The 23,124-nt window shown below is 44.8% G+C and overlaps 1 protein-coding gene across 2 annotated transcripts; it reads left to right on the forward strand.

Annotated features, from left to right (window-relative positions):
• The first annotated feature begins 717 nt into the window (after positions 1–717).
• Positions 718–23,028, forward strand: LOC134949399 (titin-like). 2 transcript variants are annotated; one of them, XM_063937949.1, is made up of 6 exons: positions 721–4,408; positions 5,564–5,638; positions 8,018–8,114; positions 11,893–11,988; positions 12,181–12,319; positions 20,919–23,028. In XM_063937949.1, the coding sequence occupies exons 1-6, from the start codon at positions 967–969 to the stop codon at positions 21,054–21,056; spliced, it is 3,987 nt and encodes a 1,328-aa protein (XP_063794019.1). In that variant the 5' UTR covers positions 721–966; the 3' UTR covers positions 21,057–23,028. The 2 variants fall into 2 exon arrangements, with proteins under 2 accessions (XP_063794020.1, XP_063794019.1); XM_063937950.1 differs by lacking the exons at positions 11,893–11,988; positions 12,181–12,319; positions 20,919–23,028 and having other exon boundaries at positions 718–4,408; positions 5,564–5,654; positions 8,018–8,106.
• Positions 23,029–23,124: the final 96 nt, after the last annotated feature.

The following is a 23,124-nucleotide window of genomic DNA, read 5'->3' on the forward strand; positions in this document are numbered from 1 at the left end:
GCAAGTGGTTAATGAAGAGGTTGGGAAGGGCATTGATTATGCGATTTGGGGTGTCCCATGCCCTGGACTAGAACCTACTTTTTGCTCTATGGTAGATTGCAGAGTTTATTATAATTATTCTGATTAGCAGTGCTTAGTACTATAGAGTGTGCATCTGCATTTACTTTTTTTTCTGCACTCATTTTGCGATGCCACCTTTTCAGTGGTCCACTTCAGGAGCTGTGGCGCAGTGATATTGCGACATTATAGACCGGGGGCCATAATTCACAGCAAATCAAGTAATCAGTGCTTAGGCCCACTAACATCCTGGTGTACAGTGCAGTTTGCCCATTACTGAATATCGTGGTTTACCAAAGCACATCAAAACAACAAAAAGATCATGCCGCCTGGTGAAATCACATTTCAGTAAATCTCTCACTGTGAGACCCATTTATCAATTAGTGATAAAACTCGTTGCATATGATAAATGGTGCTCCAGCCAATCCGCTCCCAACTGTCATTTTTCAAACACCTGACAGTTAGGAGCTGAACACTTGACAGTTAGGAGCTGATTGGCTGGAGCACCATTTACCATATGCAACTAGTCAAGTTTTATCACGATGATAAATGAGCCCCTTTGTGTCTGTGAACTTATCTGTCCCCCCCTCCCTCAGTTCTATAGAATGTAGAAAGTAAGACTCTGACCAACCTACTGTACTTATGTACTGCATTTGGCAGGGGCACAACAGTACACCTGGAGAGTAGCACTCAGATTCAGTCAGATCCAGAAGTACAAGAGTAGTCACTCTGCTTTCATCTGTCTCTGGTACAAGCCACAGGGCCTGGCATGCTACTGACAGGGACGCCTGCCTGTGCTGACACTCCCTCTGCTCATCCTATCACACACCTCTTACACCTGGTCTCCTCTCTGAGAATCACAGCAGCACCTTAAAGACACCTGGGACAGGTGAGAGAGCAGACAGGGCGATGAGTGGCTGCTCACAGCAAGACGGGGCCGCTGGGAGGCCAGGTAGAGACATGAAGAAGAATGCAGGGATCGCAGTGAGAGAGCTGGTTGGGGCTGCAGAAGGGGAACAGACTGTAGCTGGTAAGAATGAAAACATTGGAGTGGCTGGAAGTGCTGCTGGGAACCAAAAAGAAACAGCACAGAAAAAGAAGGGGAATAAAGAGCCCAACCCTGAGGATAATGTAGTGACACAGCCACAGGAGACAGACACCAGTAGAGTGCTGGCAGAAAGTAAACAGACGGTTCAGAAAGAAGAGATACACACAGTGGGAGAGCAGCAGGGGAGCAAGAGCAAGGTGACACTGGAGCCAGAAATAACACGTAAAAATGCAGCGGCGGAACAAGCACAACACAAAGAGACCGCTCAGGAGCAAGTAAAGCCCAAAGAGACAGTTCCGCAGCAAGTAAAGCCCAAAGAGACAGTTCAGCAGCAAGTAAAGCCCAAAAAGACAACTCAGGAGCAAGTAAAGCCCAAAGAGACAACTCAGGAGCAAGAGACACCTAAAGTGACAGCTCAGGAACAAGGAACACAGAAAAAGACTGCTCAGGAGCTGAGAAAACCCAAAGAGACAACTCAGAAGCACAGACCACACAAAGAGACATCTCAGCAGCTATTAAACTCCAAAGAGACAATTCAAGAGCAAAAAACACAGAAAGAGACAGCTCACGAGCAAGAAAAATACGAAAACATAGCCCAAGAACAAGGAAAATACTTGACAGCTGATAAACTGTCAGACAACGGGACAGCTCAGGAACAAAATACACACAAAGTGATTGCTCAAGAACAAGAGACAAAAGATAAAGCAGGGAAATGCACAGAAACAGCTACAACACAAGTCAAAAATGCAGAGCCTGCACCGGTACAAGAGAAACCCAAAGAGACTGCTCGGGTACAAGAGAAACACACAGAGACTACTCAGGCAGTACAAGAGAAACCCAAAGAGACTGCTCAGGTAGTACAAGAGAAACCAAAAGAGTCTGTTCAGGTACAAAAGAAACCCGAAGAGACTGATCGGGTTCAAGAGAAACCCAAAGAGACTGCTCGGATACAAGAGAAACCCAAAGAGACTGCTCATTTACAAGAGGAACCCAAAGAGACTGCTCAGATACAAAATAAACCCAAAGAGATTGCTCCGGTAGTACAAGAGAACCCCAAAGAGACTGCTCAGGTAGTACAAGAGAACCCCAGAGAGACTGCTCAGGTAGTACAAGAGAAACCCAAAGGGACTGCTCAGGTAGTACAAGAGAAACCCAAAGGGACTGCTCAGGTAGTACAAGAGAAACCCAAACAGTCTGTTCAGGTACAAGAGAAACCCAAAGAGACTGCTCAGATACAAGAGAAACCCAAAGAGACTGCTCGTGTTCAAGAGAAACACAAAGAGACTACTCGTGTTCAAGAGAAACCCAAAGAGACTGCTCAGTTACAAGAGAAACCCAAAGAGACTGCTCAGGTAGTACAAGAGAAACCCAAAGAGTCTGTTTGGGTACAAGAGAAACCCAAAGAGACTGCTCAAGTAGTACAAGAAAACCCCAAAGAGACTGCTCAGGTAGTACAAGAGAAACCCAAAGATACTGCTTGGGTACAAGAGAAACCCAAAGAGACTGCTTGGGTACAAGAGACACACAAAGAGACTTCTCAGGTAGTACAAGACAAACCTAAAGAAATTGCTCAGGTTGTACAAGAGAAACCCAAAGAGACTGTTCAGGTACAAGAGAAACCCAAAGAGACTGCTCATTTACAAGAGACACACAAAGAGACTGCTCAGGTACAAAATAAACACATAGAGACTGCTCAGGTAGTACAAGAGAAACCTAAAGAGATTGCTCGGGTTCAAGAGAAACCCAAAGAGACTGCTTGGGTACAAGAAACACACAAAGAGACTGCTCAAGTAGTACAAGACAAACCCAAAGAGATTGCTCAGGTAGTACAAGAGAAACCCAAAGAGACTGCTCGGGTTCTAGAGAAACCCAAAGAGACTGCTCGGGTTCAAGAGAAACCCAAAGAGACTGCTCAGGTAGTACAAGAAAAACCCAGAGAGACTACTCAAGTAGTAAAGGAGAAACCCAAAGAGACTACTCGGGTAGTACAGCAGAAACCCAAAGAGACTGCTCAGGTAGTACAAGAGAAACCCAAAGAGACTGCTCAGGTAGTACAAGAGAAACCCAAAGAGACCGCTCAGGTAGTACAAGAGAAACCCAAAGAGACCGCTCAGGTAGTACAAGAGAAACCCAAAGAGACTGCTTGGGTTCAAGAGAACCCCAAAGAGACTGCTTGGGTACAAGAAACACACAAAGAGACTGCTCAAGTAGTACAAGACAAACCCAAAGAGATTGCTCAGGTAGTACAAGAGAAACCCAAAGAGACTGCTCGGGTTCAAGAGAAACACAAAGAGACTGCTCATGTACAAGAGAAACACACAGAGACTGTTCGGGTACAAGAGACACACAAAGAGACTGCTCAGGTAATACAAGAGAAACCCAAAGAGACTGCTCGGGTAGCACATGAGAAACCCAAAGAGACTGCTCAGGTAGTACAAGAGAAACCCAAAGAGACTGCCCGGGTTCAAGATAAACCCAAAGAGACTGCTTGGGTACAAGAGACACACAAAGAGACTGCTCAAGTAGTACAATACAAACCCAAAGAGATTGCTCAGGTAGTCCAAGAGAAACCCAAAGAGACTGCTCGGGTTCAAGAGAAACCCAAAGACACTGCTCAGGTAGTACAAGAAAAACCCAAAGAGACTGCTCAGGTAGTGCAAGAGAAACCCAAAGACACTGCTCAAGTAGTACAAGAAAAACCCAAAGAGACTGCTCAGGTAGTACAAGAGAAACCCAAAGAGACTGTTCAGGTAGTACAAGAGAAACCCAAAGAGACTGCTCAGCTAGTACAAGAGAAACCCAAAGAGACTGTTCAGGTAGTACAAGAGAAACCCAAAGAGACTGCTCAGCTAGTACAAGAGAAACCCAAAGAGACTGCTTGGGTACAAGGGACACACAAAGAGACTGCTCAGGTACAAAATAAACACATAGAGACTGCTCATGTGCAAGGGAAACCCACAGAGAATGCTCAGGTGCAAGAGAAACACACAGAGACTGCTCATGGAAGACATAAACACACAGAGACTGCTCAGGAACAACAGAAACACACAGAGACTGCTCAGGAACAACAGAAACACACAGAGACTGCTCAGGAACAACAGAAACACACAGAGACAGAGCAGATTGCAGTGCATATGCCACTGGAGAAGGAACCAGAGACTGCTGAAGGCTGGCTTGAGTTGTGTGACAAAGAGTGGGGCCTCAGGCAGAGGTCAGTCATCCTTCCCAGCAGCATCAACTGGAGAGACACCTATAAGAAGAAACCTTTTGGGAGGAACTTCCTGAAAAGCCCAAATCCAGAAGGTACGTTCCATGCAATTTACCTGTTCATTCACCTTTTCCTGTCCCCACACTGTGAGGGAAATCAGATGTACTAAGCCCTGGAGAGAGATAAAGTACCAGCCAATCAGCTTCTAACCACTGTGTTACAGGCTGTGTTTGAAAAATACAGGAGCTGATTGGCTGGTACTTTCTCTCTCCCCGCTTTATCACTCTCCTAGGCTTAGTATCTGCCCCTGAACATCTTACCTGTCTGTGTTCCATACTGTATGACATAGGTGTGCACTTACCTGCACTTACCTGCATAAGTCCTCATAGGTGATCAGGTTGTCATACAGTATGTCACTACTAGGAATAAGCATCATTTGGTTGTGTGTGCTGACTTTTGAGTATCTTTTGATCTTGAATTCATTTCTATGACTATACCCAAGATCATCAAGAAAATCTCTGTTCGGGACATGCAACAATTCATGTTCCTGCTGCTCCCCAGGGGTCATACATGACAGCGTGTGTAGTTTGCACAGAGGATTTCTGGGTACACGTGTACATACTTTGAATATGTTAGCAATACTAAAAGTTCTACATTTGTTTGAACTGTATTCATTTAATGATTTGGGCCAAATTCAAAATTCGACCAGATGATCCCATGAAAATCAAAACATTGGCGTAACAGCTGAAACATTAGTATCTGAGTCATGTGATTATTTCTATCTGGCATATTGGCGTGTCTCTGCGCTGGCTTCTGGTGGGCGCCTTGTCCTGGTTGAAAGGCGAAGGTGTCTGTAAACATAGAAGAGTTTGGAAACCACCGTGGACCAATGCAGTGTAACTGAGGGGTCTAATTTCTAAGCCTTGGATGGAGATAAAGTCGACGGAGATAAAGTACCAGCCAATCAGCTCCTAACTGCCATGTTACAGGCTGGGTTTGAAAAATGACAGTTAGGAGCTGATTGGCTGGTACTTTATCTCCGTCCAAGTCTTGGTAAATAGACCCCTGAGTTCCTGTGTAGCTGCTGGACTTCCAGGAATAAAGCTTGTTCTCTGTGTACAGTATGTGACAGCTGTGCTGCACCTGCTTTCCTTCCTTCTTTCCGTACGCAGCCTCTCCCACTGCATCTCTTTCCTGTAGAAACTGGGCAGGATCTAACCTGTGTATTCGCTCGTCTGTCATTCTCCTAGGTTTATCTACCACCCAGTCTGCTCCACTGGAGGAAGTTGATCCGCCTCCCCAGAAGAAGCCCCTGGAGACATTAGGTCTGTATAACATTATGTAAGTCTCCTCCTCCAAGATGCATCTCATCATGTCCCTACCTGTACAGTGACTATTGTTTCTTCCTATCATTATTCTGCCCACACCCATGTGTGTGATAATACACACATACATACTCTCACATACTTGCAATGTACTCCCTTCCCACCATACAACACTCCCTAACCAGTCTAGCACATGCCTTTTTCTTCCTCCCTAGTCACTGACATGCACTCCTTTTCAAACTCCAGTAGCTCTGGAACCCCCCATACCGCCTCCTCCCCCGCCAGCACTCACACTTCTTTCTCCAATTCACGAGTCTCCTTTTAGTCATTTACATTACTCTCCCTTTGTAGCTGCATTTTGCTAATGACCAGAAATACCCTTTCTTCTTTACTGGTTTTTGTTGAGTGCCCACCCTTTGTACCACCATCTCATTACAATGCCACCCTTGCTTCCATTCTGGTGTTCCATAAATACCACCCCAAGGATATAACTAGATATATGGAGTTCTAGAGCTACATTTTTAAAGTGCCACAAAGGTTTACTCCGCTCCCTAACTATAATAGTCACCTGCCATTAGTTTCACTTGATTGGAGCAAACTTCCTCGCTGAGCAGAATTAAAGGGTAACGTATCCAACCATTAAAAGAGGACGAGTGGAGGAGTTGACTATAGCAACCAATCAGATTCTTCCTATCATTTTAGAATGTAATAGATAAATGATAGCAAGAAGTTGATTGGTTTGCCATGAGCAACGTGCTATCTTGTCTGTAAGTTTAATATATCTGCCCCTAACCCCCTGAAGTAGGGTGTAGTATGTTATGCCGGTGCTTGGGATCTTGGCGCCTAGCATACCGGTGCCGAGATCCTGACCGCCGGCATCCCGACCGTGGTGGTGGTGGTGGTGGGGGGAGCGCAAAAGAGCCCCTTGCGGGCACGGTGGCACGCACCGCGCTATTTATTCTCCCTCCAGGGGTGTCGTGGACACCCCAAGAGGGAGAATAGTTGTCGGTATGCCAGCTGTCGGGATTCCGGCGTCGGTATGGTGGGCACCGGGATCCCAACCAGCCGGCATATCAAATGCCTCCCCTTGAAGCACACAGCTGGGGAGCTTATTAAAGTCCCAGAAGACTGCAGACACCCGAGAGGGGAGTATGGTCCGGAGTCGGCTTATGTCTTTGATTCAATGTGAAAATATTCCCATCTAGATAAGAGAATCGGCTCATATTTATACACAACTTGTATCACCCGGGTGACTAGCAGTTTATTGGTCCTGGCTATAAATCTGCCTGAAGGTTATGTTTTCTACATATGCTATAAACGTTGTTTGCTAAATTGCATCAGCAATATAAAATCTATGTTTTTAGCGTTAGTAGTAAAATGGCACTGAAACCGAACAGACTGTTTCATATAAAAATCCCACATAATAAAAAAAATAAATTGTGGGTGGACATTGGAAGACTCCTCTAGGGGCCTAATTCATGCTTGTAAGTAAAGCAGAAAAGCAAGTCACTTTGTGTCTGGAATAAACCATGCTGCCATGCAAGGGGAGCAAATACATTTAGATTTTTTTTCTATGCAGGGTAAATACGGTCTGCTGTTGCATGTAGCCCACACGTTAGACAGCTTTATGTTTACACTGCAATTTAGATTTCAGTTTGAACACATCCCACCCAAATGTAACTCTCTCTGCACATGTTACATCTGCCCCATCTGCAGTGCAGCATAGTTTTGCCCAGTTGCTTGCTTTTTTGTTTTACTTACAAACATGAATCAGGCCCTATGGGGGGTAATCAGTAGCAGTCGCTATGCACACATGCCATCACACTATTCAGCCTACATGCAGACGATCCATTATCACCCAGTTACTTCCATTCAGCTGCAAGTGGAGATAAACTCAGATAGGTACGACTCCGAGTCTCCCATAGTCACCGCTGTGCGATGCTTTTGAACCCTTACCAGGGGGGTAAGGCCTGACAAGCGGGGCGTATTAGCCCTGTGCTGGGTGTCCCCCCGCATGTCAGGGAAACTGATTGTAGATGTGCCATATTTAGCACATCTACGATCAGATCTGAGTTAGGCCCATGGTTTTGCCCATTAGAGGAAAATGTTGTTTTGCAATCAACCTTGAATTAGGCCCAATGTACAGCCTTATCCGTACGAGGCTGGCCCTTCTGTGTGCCTCCCTTGATGCTTGCACATGTGTGGGGGCGAGTGCATAGTCAGGAGCTGCATTCTCCATGTGTCTGTTGCTGCTGCACTATGTTCTTTTAATGCTCATCTCCCAGCTGTATCCTCCTCCTCCTCTTCCTCTCTCACACCCCTGCTAGGCAGCTTTCTGTCTTGTATATCTTTCACACAACTTTTTTCTTTTGTAACCAGGTAACTTCACTGGCTGGCAGATAAGCACAGAGGAGATTCCTGTGGACAGAAGTAATATCCCTCCTGGGGTGGTGGTGTGTTACCTGCCCATGTACAGGTGGGTCACGTCTCTCTGTTACATCACAATAACACCCAAGGTCGACGGATAAAAGCACAGATCACACTGAGACTACACGCGCCATTCTGAGACACAAATCACAGATCATTGCGGGATATGGTCGCCTTGTTGCCAGGCTTTACCATGCCATCTGTCAAGCATGGCTGTGCTCTCCGTTGTATATAAGGGGTTCATGTATCAAGCAGTGAAAACCGTGAAGAAGGTGCCCATATTAACCAATCAGCTTCGAGGTAGCAATTGTAAAGTACATTCTGTAAAATGATAGCTAGAAGCTGTTTGCTATGGGCAGTTTCTCCACTGGTCCTAGTGTATATATGATTGTTATACATGCATACCATTTATGTAATACACATCCAACAAAGGTCTATAGACTGCTTTGCAAAATGAATATATGGGCGCAAATGCGAAGCCCCCAAATATGCTGGGCCCAACGCGATTCGTAGGTTTAAAGTGGCAAAAATAACCTAGTAAATCGGAGCCTGTTACATTTGGGCCGCGGTGTGTGTGGAAGTCCTCTGCATCTGGTGATCCCTTTAATTATCATTGCAGCTTTTGAACAATGTTGGGGATCAGGGTATTCCTGCATGACCGAGACTATCTCTATGAGGTATACATCAGTGACGTGCGGTGAGGTCAATGATTGGGGAGGCACTGGCTAATAACAGAACTTGATTTACACCAACATACAGCTAGGGGGTATTATCCCCTCTCCCCAACCCCCTAATCCTCCCTTTCCAATCCCATATCCTAACCTTAACCTCCCCCTATAGTGCCTAACCCTAACATCTGTGCAGCATTGCCTAATCTTCCCCGCAGCCTAACCCTAACCCTCTCCGTGGGTGCCTAACCCCCCCTCCCTGCAGCCTAACCCTAACCCTCTCCGTGGGTGCCTAACCCCCCCTCCCTGCAGCCTAACTCTAACCCTCTCCGTGGGTGCCTAACGCTCCTCCATACAGCCTAACCTCCCCACGCAGCCTAACCCTAACCTGCCCCTATAGTGCCCAACCCTAACATCCCTGCAGCATTGCCTAAACCTAAACCCCCTCCCCACTGACTAAACTTAACTCTCCCTCCCCCGCAGCGCTACCCTAACCCTCTCCGTGGGTGCTTAACCCCCCTCCCTGCAGCCTAACCCTAACCTCCCTGGGGGGAGGGGAGGCTAAACTAACCCTGCTGACCCTAAAACTATCGGTGGCACTATACTTACATAGGTCGGGACGCCAACTGTCGGGGTTTGGACGTCTGTATCATGACCAAATTGGATTTCTGGCAACGGCATTGTGGCGGGGGGCAGGATCCCGACTGTCAGTAAACTAACCGCATTCCCTACCAGTGAGCTTGACATACAGTACAGTAGGTGACCAGGCCAAATTATTGCAGCATTTATATTTAACTCTTATAATATACTGTACCATCCGTTTTTACAACATCTTCACAACAACACTTAAGGGCCTTACACACTGGACGATTTTCAGCCGAGGTGCCTGACCGCCGATACGGCCGACGGATGCCCCGGCGGCAAGGAGGGGTGACGGGGGAGTGACGTTTCTTCACTCCCCTGTCACCCGGCCCCATAGCCCTGCATGCTAATATGGACGATATTGTCCATATTGGCTTGCACGCATAAACGACACGGCACCAACGATGAACGAGCACCGGGTCGCACATCGTTCATCGTTGGTAAATACACACTGAAATATATTTTAGTGTAATTGGCCAGTGTGTAGGGCCCGTAACTCAGAACTTGCAGTGCCAGTGACCAAACAAAAACTGGAACAGAAAAGAACGGAGTACAAATATAAGAAATTAATGAGTCTCCAGTGTACAGAACAACAAGTAAAGAGCCCCAGCATCCGTCTCCCTCCCACCCCCAGCCAGGGCTGTGCTGCTGCTGCATGTGTGTGGGAATGGAGGAGGTATCAGTAACACACATCCACAGGCAGCAGCTGAGGGCTGGGAAACTAAAGGCTGGAGCAGACAGTGACACACAGCCTGCTCCTGCCATAGCCCTGACCCTGACGGCAGCAGCCTGACCCTACTGTCCGTGGCTATAGTAGCCATGTGCAGGAAACCAGAGGTCCCCACTCCTCCCTGATAACAGTGCTACCCATGCTGTAGTGCACCCTGACAGCTCACCTCACCATCTGTAAAACGACCAGCACCTGGAGAGAGGGAGATCCGGACTCAGCACTGAGAGTGCATCAGGAAACAGTCACAGTCACTGGCCAATCAAATCTGCCTGACTGACAGGGGCGGGCTCTGAGGTGGGATGCAGGCACTCCCCTGTCACTGAGGCAGATCTGCTGCTGCCTCTACTGCATGTTTTTTCAATGGGCTTTTCCTGCCCTCCGTTTGGCCACGCCCCCTGCCCGCCCCCCAGCTCGGACACTTTACCATTGTCAGTGGGAGGCAGCGCTCTCAGCTGCCTCCCACCCACCGTTGGCTGTGTTTCCACACAGCAAATATGATTAGAAAAATGCAAAGAGGATAATTATGACACAGGACATGTTATAAATAACTTCTTTGTATTACTGCAGTCATTATGCCTCCCCTGACTGCACGTCCCTATACATAGTGACATATGGATCATAGAAATACAGTGCAAGTAAAAAGAATGTGGGGGGGGGGGGTCAGTACCTTTCATACATGAGTCTACATGAGTATAGACTGCCAGTGTATGGCTGCTGCCGGACAAGTGACCCGGGAATTTGCCAGGTCTAGAATGCCGGTAAATTACCGGGTGTCAGCTCCATGACCCTGGTTAGAAGCAAGGTCATGGACCCGGTACTTAGTCCCGGTTTGCTTCCTTTCGCACATGCAGAATAACCCGGGATATAGGGTCTAATTCAGACCTGATTGCTGCAACGCCAGCGATCGCAGCCTGAAGGCCATTTTCTTGCGTGCAGCGGCCTCGCAGACGTGTCCGGACCGTTGCTGTGACGGGCTGCGGCGGCTGCGTGATGTCACACGCAGCCGCTGTGACCCAAAACATGGTGGGTAGCTGACTGCCTCTGCAGCTAGGCTACGTAGGCAGGGAGCTACTCGCTGGCTGCAAAAGACTGGGACTTTGGTGGAAAAGGAGTATGAAAAGGGTATATGTCAACACTGCAATTATTACTTGTGCCCTGGCAATACATAATCTGGATTTCTGTAGTTCTTATTAACATTTTAGGTCATTTATAAGAAGATCCTCTTACAGTTTCAGGCACAGGATCCCACAGCACGTCCTACATGTAATACTATTGCCCTGGAACCTGCCCATTCTGCTTGCTGACATTTGCTGTGTGAGTTTTGGTCAGGCAGAACTCTCAGAGGCAACAGAATCATTTGTCTCTGGGCACCAGCGGTGAGCAAGCAGGGGGGCAGAGAGGCGGGCAATGAGTGGGGTTAACCAGCCTCCAGACACTATGGCAAAACTTCTGCCACTGCCTTCACCTCCTTCCCTTTACCCTCTCCCTTCTCTCCCCCTTCTTCCCGCTATTTCTGTTGGTTTTATTCCATATATTTGTTTGTTTGTTTATGTTTTTGCCTTTTATGTTCATGTTTGTTTATTTTATTTTGCCTACTATTTGTGTCTGATCAAAATAAAAAATGTAAAAAAACCTCACACACAAGATTCTGACCATCTGTGATATACAGTACAGTACATAGAATGTAACTTACACACAAGCAGGTTATAGCAGCCCCTGTACCCTCTCAGCTAAGGACTTGTTTCCTCAGACAATAAACACGTGAATGTAAATATTGCTATTTGCAGCTGGTGTGTGAAGGAGCAGATGGTGGACCTGTTGTCTGAAGGTCTCTGGCCTGAGCTGCTGGACTCCTATCAGCCTGATATCTACGTCCTGGACTGGTGAGTGTGCTGACGCAATGTAAAGTCCTGTGCTGGTAATGTGTACAGCACTGCTAGGGTGACAATGTACCAGATTGATAACAGCAATGCACTATAGAACATACACCATAATCCAGTGCTGTATAATACAATATAACATATGCATACTCTATCAAGAAGGATCCTGTCTCATATCATGTATGTGTTATTCAGGTATGAAGACAGCAAGCTCCACAAACAGGTGTATGAATTACATGTGAAATTACTAGCGGAGGATAAGAAGACTGTGTTATCTCAACTGGACCTGACCCCAGAAAATGACATGAGTGGGGAACCTAAAGGATGGAACATGGTGAGAGGGGTGCACAAAATCTTAATTGTTGCATGAAGAACTGTAATCTCCTTTACTATTGGAGCAGACTTTATTTTTATTATTTTATTATAACTTATTTATTTATTTATTTATTTATTTATTTATTGTTATTCTACTACATTGATATTTTACTATGCTACTATTATACTACAGTGCTATTCTACTATGCTACTATTCTACATTGCTATTCTAATATGCTACTATTCTACTACATTACTAATCTACTATGCTACTATTCTACCACATTACTATTCTACTACATTGCTATTCTACTATGCTACTATTCTACATTGCTATTCTAATATGCTACTATTCTACCACATTACTATTCTACTATGCTACTATTCTACATTTCTATTCTAATATGCTACTATTCTACCACATTACTATTCTACTATGCTACTATTCTACTACATTACATTCTACTATGCTACTATTCTACCACATTACTATTCTATTCTACTATGCTACTATTCTACTACATTACATTCTACTATGCTACCATTCTACCACATTACTATTCTATTCTACTATGCTACTATTCTACTACATTACTATTTTACTATGCTACTATTATACTACAGTGCTATTCTACTATGCTACTATTTTACTACATTGCTATTCTACTATGCTACTGTTCTTCTACATTACTGTTCTACTACATTGCTATTCTACTCTGCTACTATTCTACTACATTACTATTCTACTATGCTACTATTCTACCACATTACTATTCTACTGCATTGCTATTCTAATATGCTACTATTCTACTACATTACTATTGTACTATGCTACTTTTCTACCACATTACTTTCTACATTGTTATACTACTATGCTACTATTCTACTACATTGCTATTCTGCTATGCTAGTATTCTACTACATTGCTATTCTACTATGTTACTATTCTACCACATTACTATTCTACATTGTTATACTACTATGCTACTGTTCTACTACATTACTATTCAGCTATGCTGCTGTTCTACTACATTACTATTCTACTATGCTACTATTCCACTATGCTACTATTCTACTATGCTACTATTCCACTATGCTACTATTCTACTACATTGCTATTCTACTATGCTACTATTCTACTATGCTACTATTCCACTATGCTACTATTCTACTATTCCACTATGCTACTATTCTACTACATTGCTATTTCACTATGCTACTACAGGTTGAGTATCCATTATCCAACATGCTTGGGACCAGAGGTATTTTGGATATGGGATTTTTCCGTATTTTGGAATAATTGCATACCATAATGGGATATCATGGTGATGGGACCTAAATCTAAGCACAGAATGCATTTATGTTTCATATACACCTTATACACACAGCCTGAAGGTAATTTTAGCCAATATTTTTTTTATAACTTTGTGCATTAAACAAAGTGTGTGTACATTCACACAATTCATTTATGTTTCATATACACCTTATACACAGAACCTGAAGGTCATTTAATACAATATTTTTAATAACTTTGTGTATTAAACAAAGTTTGTGTACATTGAGCCATTAAAAAACAAAGGTTTCACTATCTCACTCTCACTCAAAAAAGTCCGTATTTCGGAATATTCCGTATTTTGGAATATTTGGATATGGGATACTCAACCTGTATTCTACTACATTGCTATTCTACTATGCTACTATTCTACTACATTGCTATTCTACTATGCTACTATTCTACTACAATACTATTCTACTATGCTAGTATTTTACTACATTGATCTACATTGTTAAACTACTATGCTACTTTTCTACTACATTACTATTCTACTATATTGCTATTCTACTATGCTACTATTCTACTACATTACTATTCTACTACATTGCTATTCTACTATGCTACTATTATTCCACATTACTATTCTACTACATTGCTATTCTAATATGCTACTATTCTACTACATTACTATTGTACTATGCTACTTTCACTGACGTCCTAGTGGATGCTGGGAACTCCGTAAGGACCATGGGGAATAGACGGCTCCGCAGGAGACTGGGCACATCTAAAGAAAGATTTAGGACTATCTGGTGTGCATTGGCTCCTCCCCCTATGACCCTCCTCCAAGCCTCAGTTAGATTTCTGTGCCCGGCCGAGCTGGATGCACACTAGGGGCTCTCCTGAGCTCATAGAAAGAAAGTATAGTTTAGGTTTTTTATTTTACAGTGAGACCTGCTGGCAACAGGCTCACTGCAGCGAGGGACTAAGGGGAGAAGAAGCGAACCTACCTAAGTGGTGGTAGCTTGGGCTTCTTAGGCTACTGGACACCATTAGCTCCAGAGGGATCGCACACAGGACCCGACCTCGTCGTCCGTTCCCGGAGCCGCGCCGCCGTCCCCCTTACAGAGCCAGAAGCAAGAAGGTCCGGAAAATCGGCGGCTGAAGACTTCTGTTTTCTCCAAGGTAGCGCACAGCACTGCAGCTGTGCGCCATTGCTCCTCATGCACACCACACACTTCGGTCACTGATGGGTGCAGGGCGCTGGGGGGGGGGCACCCTGAGCAGCAATATTAACACCTTGGCTGGCAAAACTGACACCATATATAGCCCCAGAGGCTATATAGGTGTAAATTACCCCTGCCAGAATAACACAAAAAGCGGGAGAAAGCCCGCCGAAAAAGGGGCGGAGCCATCCCCCTCAGCACACTGGCGCCATTTTCCCTCACAGCTCCGCTGGAAGGATCGCTCCCTGGCTCTCCCCTGCAGTCCTGCACTACAGAAAGGGTAAAAAAGAGAGGGGGGGCACTAAATTTAGGCGCAGTATATATATATAATACAAGCAGCTATAGGGGGAAAACACTCTGTATAGTGATATCCCTCTGTTATATAGCGCTCTGGTGTGTGCTGGCATACTCTCCCTCTGTCTCCCCAAAGGGCTTTGTGGGGTCCTGTCCTCTGTTAGAGCATTCCCTGTGTGTGTGCTGTGTGTCAGTACCGCTGTGTCGACATGTATGATGAGGAAAATGATGTGGAGGCAGAGCAAATGCCTGTAAATGTGTTGTCACCCCCTGAGGGGTCGACACCTGTGTGGATGGATTTATGGAAGGAATTACGTGACAGTGTCAGCTCCTTACATAAAAGGTTTGACGACATAGGACAGCCGGCTACTCAGCTTGTGACTGTTCCAGCGTCTCAAATGTCATCAGGGGCTTTAAAACGCCCGCTACCTCAGATGGCAGACACAGATGTCGACACGGATACCGACTCCAGTGTCGACGACGATGAGACTAGTGTACCCTCCAATAGATCCACCCGTTACTAGAGATGAGCGGGTTCGGTTTTACTCGGTTCTCAAAACGGCATCTAATTGGCTCACGGATGTCACGTGTTTTGGATAGCCAATAAGATTCGGTTTTGAGAACCGAGTAAAACCGAATCCGCTCATCTCTACCGTTACATGATTGAGGCAATGAAAAATGTATTACACATTTCTGATAGTACCCCAGGTACCACAAAAAAGGGTATTATGTTCGGTGAGAAAAAACTACCAGTAGTTTTTCCTGCATCTGAGGAATTAAATGAGGTGTGTGAGGAAGCGTGGACTTCCCCCGATAAGAAATTGATAATTTCTAAACGGTTATTGGCAGCGTACCCTTTCCCGCCAGAGGATAGGTCGCGTTGGGAAACACCCCCTAGGGTAGATAAAGCGCTTACACGTTTATCAAAACAGGTGGCACTACCGTCTCAGGATACAGCCGCCCTAAAGGATCCTGCTGATAGAAAGCAGGAGGCTACCCTAAAAGCTATATATACACACACGGGCATTATATTGCGACCAGCGATTGCATCAGCATGGATGTGCAGTGCTGCTGCTGCGTGGTCAGATTCCCTGTCGGATAATATTGATACCCTGGATAGGGACAATATTTTGCTGACAGTAGAGCATATAAAAGACGCTGTCTTATACATGCGTGATGCACAGAGGGATATTTGCCGGCTGGCATCAAAAATAAGCGCAATGTCCGTTGCCGCCAGAAGGGGGTTATGGACTCGGCAGTGGTCAGGTGATGCCGATTCAAAAAGGCACATGGAAGTTTTGCCTTATAGGGGGGTGGAACTGTTTGGGGATGGTCTTTCAGACCTCGTTTCCACAGCTACGGCTGGGAAATCGACATTTTTGCCACAGGCTACCCCACAGCAAAAGAAAGCACCGTATTATCAAGTACAGTCGTTTCGGCCCCATAAACACAAGAGGGCTCGAGGCGCATCCTTTCTGCCGAGAGGCAAAGGTAGAGGGAAAAAGCTGCAGCATACAGCCAGTTCCCAAGAGCAAACGTCCTCCCCCGTGTCCGGTAAGTCCACAGCATGACGCTGGGGCTTCACAGGCGGACCCGGGTACGGTGGGGGCCCGTCTCAGAAATTTCAGCACACAGTGGGCTCTCTCACAGGTGGATCCCTGGATCCTTCAAGTAGTATCTCAGGGGTACAGGCTGGAATTCGAGACGTCCCCCCCCCCCGCCGTTTTCTAAAATCTGCCTTACCAGCAACTCCCTCTGCCAGGGAGGCAGTGTTGGTGGCTATCCAAAAACTGTATTCACAGCAAGTGATTGTCAAGGTACCCCTCCTTCAGCAAGGAAAGGGTTACTATTCCACAATATTTGTGGTACCGAAACCGGACGGTTTGGTGAGACCCATCTTAAATTTAAAATCCTTGAACACTTATATCAAAAGGTTCAAGTTCAAGATGGAATCGCTCAGGGCGGTTATTGCGAGCCTGGACGAGGGGGATTACATGGTCTCCCTGGACATCAAGGATGCGTACCTGCATGTCCCCATTTACCCTCCTCACCAGGAGTACCTCAGATTTGTGGTACAGGACTGTCACTATCAGTTCCAGACGCTGCCGTTTGGGTTATCCACGGCACCGAGGGTCTTTACCAAGGTAATGGCCGAAATGATGATAGTCCTTCGCAAGAAGGGAGTTTTAATTATCCCGTACTTGGACGATCTCCTGATAAAGGCGAGGTCCAAGGAACAGTTGGTAGTGGGGGTAGCACTTTCTCGGGAAGTGCTACAACAGTACGGCTGGATTCTCAATATTCCAAAGTCACAGCTGGTCCCGACGACACGTCTTCTGTTCCTGGGAATGATTCTGGACACAGACCAGAAAAAAGTGTTTCTTCCAGTGGGAAAAGCCGAGGAGTTGTCATCTCTAGTCAGAGACCTCCTAAAACCGGGACAGGTGTCGGTACATCAATGCACACGAGTCCTGGGAAAAATGGTAGTTTCGCACGAAGCAATTCCATTCGGAAGGTTCCACGCAAGGACTTTCCAGTGGGACCTGTTGGACAAATGGTACGGGTCCCATCTCCAGATGCAACAGCGGATAACCCTGTCGGCAAGGACCAGGGTGTCGCTGCTGTGGTGGCTGCAGAGGGCTCATCTACTAGAGGGCCGCAGATTCGGAATACAGGACTGGGTCCTGGTGACCACGGATGCCAGCCTTCGGGGCTGGGGTGCAGTCACACAGGGAAGAAATTTCCAAGGACTGTGGTCAAATCAGGAGATTTCGCTTCACATAAATATTCTGGAGCTAAGGGCCATTTACAATGCCCTAAGCCAAGCAAGGCCCCTGCTTCAGAACCAGCCGGTATTGATCCAATCAGACAACATCACGGCGGTCGCCCATGTAAACAGACAGGGCGGCACAAGAAGCAGGAGGGCAATGGCAGAAGCCACAAGGATTCTCCGATGGGCGGAAAATCATGTGTTAGCACTGACAGCAGTGTTCATTCCTGGAGTGGACAACTGGGAAGCAGACTTCCTCAGCAGGCACGACCTCCACCCGGGAGAATGGGGACTTCATCCAGAAGTCTTCCAAATGCTGGTAAACCGTTGGGAAAGACCACAGGTGGACATGATGGCGTCCCGCCTCAACAAAAAGCAAAAAAGATATTGCGCCAGGTCAAGGGACCCTCAGGCGATTAGCTGTGGAAGCTCTAGTAACACCGTGGGTGTACCAGTCGGTTTATGTGTTTCCTCCTCTGCCTCTCATTCCCAGGGTACTGAGAAAAGGGCATTCCGGAGGAAGTCATCCCTACCCTGATCAAAGCCAGGAAGGATGTCACCGCAAAACATTATCACCGCATTTGGCGGAAATATGTTGCTTGGTGTGAGGCCAGGAAGGCCCCAATGGAGGAATTTCAACTGGGTCGATTCCTGCATTTCCTGCTAGCAGGGGTGACGTTGGGCCTCAAATTGGGGTCCATTAAGGTCCAGATTTCGGCCCTGTCGATTTTCTTCCAGAAAGAACTGGCTTCACTGCCTGAAGTTCAGACTTTTGTCAAAGGAGTTCTGCATATTCAGCCTCCTTTTGTGGCACCTTGGGATCTCAATGTGGTTTTGGAGTTCCTGAAATCACATTGGTTTGAACCACTTAAGACTGTGGATTTGAAATATCTCACGTGGAAAGTGGTCATGCTGTTGGCCCTGGCTTCGGCCAGGCGTGTGTCAGAATTGGCGGCTTTGTCCTGTAAAAGCCCTTATCTGATTTTCCATATGGATAGGGCAGAGTTGAGGACTCGTCCTCAGTTTCTCCCGAAGGTGGTATCAGCGTTTCACTTGAACCAGCCTATTGTGGTGCCTGCGGCTACTAGGGACTTGGAGGATTCCAAGTTACTGGACGTAGTCAGGGCCCTGAAAATTTATGTTTCCAGGACGGCTGGAGTCAGGAAAACTGACTCGCTGTTTATCCTGTATGCACCCAACAAACTGGGTGCTCCTGCTTCTAAGCAGACTATCACGCGCTGGATTTGTAGCACTATTCAGCTGGCGCATTCTGCGGTGGGACTACCGCAGCCTAAATCTGTAAAAGCCCATTCCACAAGGAAGGTGGGCTCATCTTGGGCGGCTGCCCGAGGGGTCTCGGCTTTACAACTTTGCCGAGCTGCTACTTGGTCAGAGGCAAACACGTTTGCAAAATTCTATAAATTTGATACCCTGGCTGAGGAGGACCTGGAGTTCTCTCATTCGGTGCTGCAGAGTCATCCGCACTCTCCCGCCCGTTTGGGAGCTTTGGTATAATCCCCATGGTCCTTACGGAGTTCCCAGCATCCACTAGGACGTCAGAGAAAATAAGAATTTACTCACCGGTAATTCTATTTCTCGTAGTCCGTAGTGGATGCTGGGCGCCCATCCCAAGTGCGGATTGTCTGCAATACTTGTAAATAGTTATTGTTACACAAATCGGGTTGTTATTGCGAGCCATCTGTTCAGAGGCTCCTTTTGTTATCATACTGTTAACCGGGGTTCCTATCACGAGTTATACGGTGTGATTGGTGTGGCTGGTATGAGTCTTACCCGGGATTCAAAATCCTTCCTTATTGTGTCAGCTCTTCCGGGCACAGTGTCCTAACTGAGGCTTGGAGGAGGGTCATAGGGGGAGGAGCCAGTGCACACCAGATAGTCCTAAATCTTTCTTTAGATGTGCCCAGTCTCCTGCGGAGCCGTCTATTCCCCATGGTCCTTACGGAGTTCCCATCCACTACGGACTACGAGAAATAGAATTACCGGTGAGTAAATTCTTATTTTTCTACCACATTACTTTCTACATTGTTATACTACTATGCTACTGTTCTACTACATTGCTATTCTGCTATGCTAGTATTCTACTACATTGCTATTCTACTATGTTACTATTCTACCACATTACTATTCTACATTTTTATACTACTGTGCTACTGTTCTACTACATTACTATTCAGCTATGCTGCTGTTCTACTACATTACTATTCTACTATGCTACTATTCCACTATGCTACTATTCTACTATGCTACTATTCCACTATGCTACTATTCTACTACATTGCTATTCTACTATGCTACTATTCTACTACATTGCTATTTCACTATGCTACTATTCTACTACATTGCTATTCTACTATGCTACTATTCTACTACATTGCTATTCTACTATGCTACTATTCTACTACATTACTATTCTACTATGCTAGTATTTTACTACATTGATCTACATTGTTAAACTACTATGCTACTTTTCTACTACATTACTATTCTACTATATTGCTATTCTACTATGCTACTATTCTACTATGCTACTATTCTACTACATTACTATTCTACTACATTGCTATTCTACTATGCTACTATTCTACTACATTGCTAATCTACTGTGCTACTATTCTACTACATTGCTTCTACTATGCTACTATTCTACTACATTGCTATTCTACTATGCTACTATTCTACTACATTGCTATTCAACTTCATTGCTATACTTTTATGCTACTGTTCTACTACATTGCTATTCAACTTCATTGCTATTCTTTTATGCTACTGTTCTTCTACATTACTATTCTAATATTCTTTTACATTGTTATTCTAGTACATTAATACTGTGTAATAATCACACATACACAGGTAATCTCACTTCCACACAGGCAAGGAATTCAACATTATTACATAAACACACTACAGTACTACTACATTGCTATTCTTATGTAAGTGAATCCAGTCTGATTACTGTAGAAGACAGGGCAGGCTCACTCACACCAAGACAGCAGGAGTCGTCCCCCAGTCTGATTGTAGCTTCTTTCTGTTCCAGGTCTCCCATATTTTCAAATCATATGGACCAGGGCTTCGGTATGTTCACTTTCTACACAAGAGTAAAGACCTCTCAGTGCTGGGATTCCACCGCACGCGGGTTGCAGACAGCACTTTATTTGCTCAGCTTCGCGGTTGAGCCCAAACACTGGCGTAGAGAGTATGGAAACCTCTGTAGAGGTCACTTCAGTTCCCTGTTAGAACTTTTATCTTTCAGCAGTCTCAGCAATATGAACAATAAGTCATGTAACCATATATACTGAGGATGTTCTCCACACTGTGCTCATCTAACTGCACCCGGGTCATATGGACACAGCAGGAACCCGTTCAGCCTGTAAATACATTATAAATAAACAGCCTCTCCAAAAAACGGTCATGCTGCATTGTCTTAAATGCTATGGGGCATACGTAATAAGGAAAGTATGGAGAATAAACTGGTGTCTTTTCAGTGTTTCATATTGGCCATCTATTTGCCAGGCTCTATGGCAGCTTTACACCGCTGTGTGGCAGCTTATTACGTCTCTGTGGCAGCTTTACGTGGCTCGGCAGCAGCTTTGTATGGCTCTGCTACAGCCTGACATGGCCCTGTGGCAGCTACTGTATATAGTGCTACATAGACCACTACTGTATGCATCCAACTCAGGCTATAATAGAACAGAGATCTATGCATTTATTCTTTTAGACTCTTGGGGAGATGTAAGTGGAGAAGTCGCCCAACCAACTGTAGTTCTATAAGCTTTGCTAGATACTGTAAATGATAGCTGGAAGCTGATTGGTTTCTCTGGGCGTCGCCTATCTCTCAGAACGATTTGAAACATCTCCCTTTCTGTGAGTTGGATTTGGCCGTAACCTGTTCAGAATTAATACCTATATAAAAATATGTAATCTGTAGCTTTGAGTCTAATCTTATGCCCTAGTAGATATATTTATGAAGAGTGGTGCAAAGGGAAAATATGTTATTACCCATAGCGACCAGTGAAATGTTTGTCTCATTTTCTAAACTGTACAAGAAAATTAGCATAAATCCAAAGAACTCAGAATCCGAGAGATTGTATAGTGAGCTTTCTGTTCCCCATTTTCGTCTTTGAACCAGAAACGTTTTTGTGTCTGATTCCCAGTTTACATCCCGGCGTGTTGGGGAGATTTGTACATCATGTGTAACAATTCATTACATTCAGAATAGAGAGAAACAGACATGTTTTTTGTAATGTATGCTGTGGGTTTAGGGATCTTTCTTTATCCCCTTCAGTGCTAGAAGTTTCCATTTATGTGCTTCCTCAGGAGGCTAGAAAGTTTTCTCTATTTTACGAAATAACTGAAATAACTTTATTTTATTTATTTTCTCCTCCCCAGTGATTTTTCTTTTTTTAAGGGGCCGTTTTGATTTTCATTTGGTACGATTGTTAAATTATATTTTTCCTTTATGGTCATTGTATAGGTAAAAATAGACATATATAATGGTAGATGCTCAATCAGCTTAGTGATATCATTCAGGTGCTCGAAAAGGAGGGGTATTTCTAAGCAAGAAAAAAAGAGAGACATTGTTTCCCCCCGCACCCTGAATGATAACAGTAACCAAATATAAATTCCACATAATATTAGAATTCAGAGATCTTGGTTACACATATTTGCGCAAAAGTGTGAATAAGCCCCAAAGCTGTTATCATTCAGGGTGCTGGAGGAAACAATGTCTCTCTTTTTTTCTTGCATAGGTAAAAATAGGCAAACTTTTTTTTTTTAAATACTTTTATGTGATTTCTAACATTAGCGATGTTTACATAATGAATGCAATAAATATATATCCCAAAATGTATCCGGAAACAATTACAGCATGTACCTTACATGTGTTTGTTAATATTAGTCAGATGTCCCTATGTTATACTAAAGAAAGTATAAATAATTTTCTTTGTGTGTTCCTTGTTGTACATCTCTCTACCATCTTTTCTGTCTAATAAACGACAAGGAATCTATTAGGACTGATCAGAGTTTAATTATAAATATTGAAAAAGGGGATAATTTGTTTCCCTATGCGCTCCCACGTCCTGCCAGTAACCCTACTGATAGATACTTAACCTTTGTATATATGTTATTAAATGTTACAACGTCCTTTTTTTCTGTTGTACAACTTGTTTTTTTTTTTTTAGTTTAATGATCTGTTAAATATCCTCTTTTCAATAACTTTCCTTACTTTTATGCTATAAAAGTAT

This window comes from Pseudophryne corroboree, chromosome 8 (genome assembly GCF_028390025.1).
Source record: "Pseudophryne corroboree isolate aPseCor3 chromosome 8, aPseCor3.hap2, whole genome shotgun sequence".
Classification (NCBI taxonomy): Eukaryota; Metazoa; Chordata; class Amphibia; order Anura; family Myobatrachidae; genus Pseudophryne; species Pseudophryne corroboree.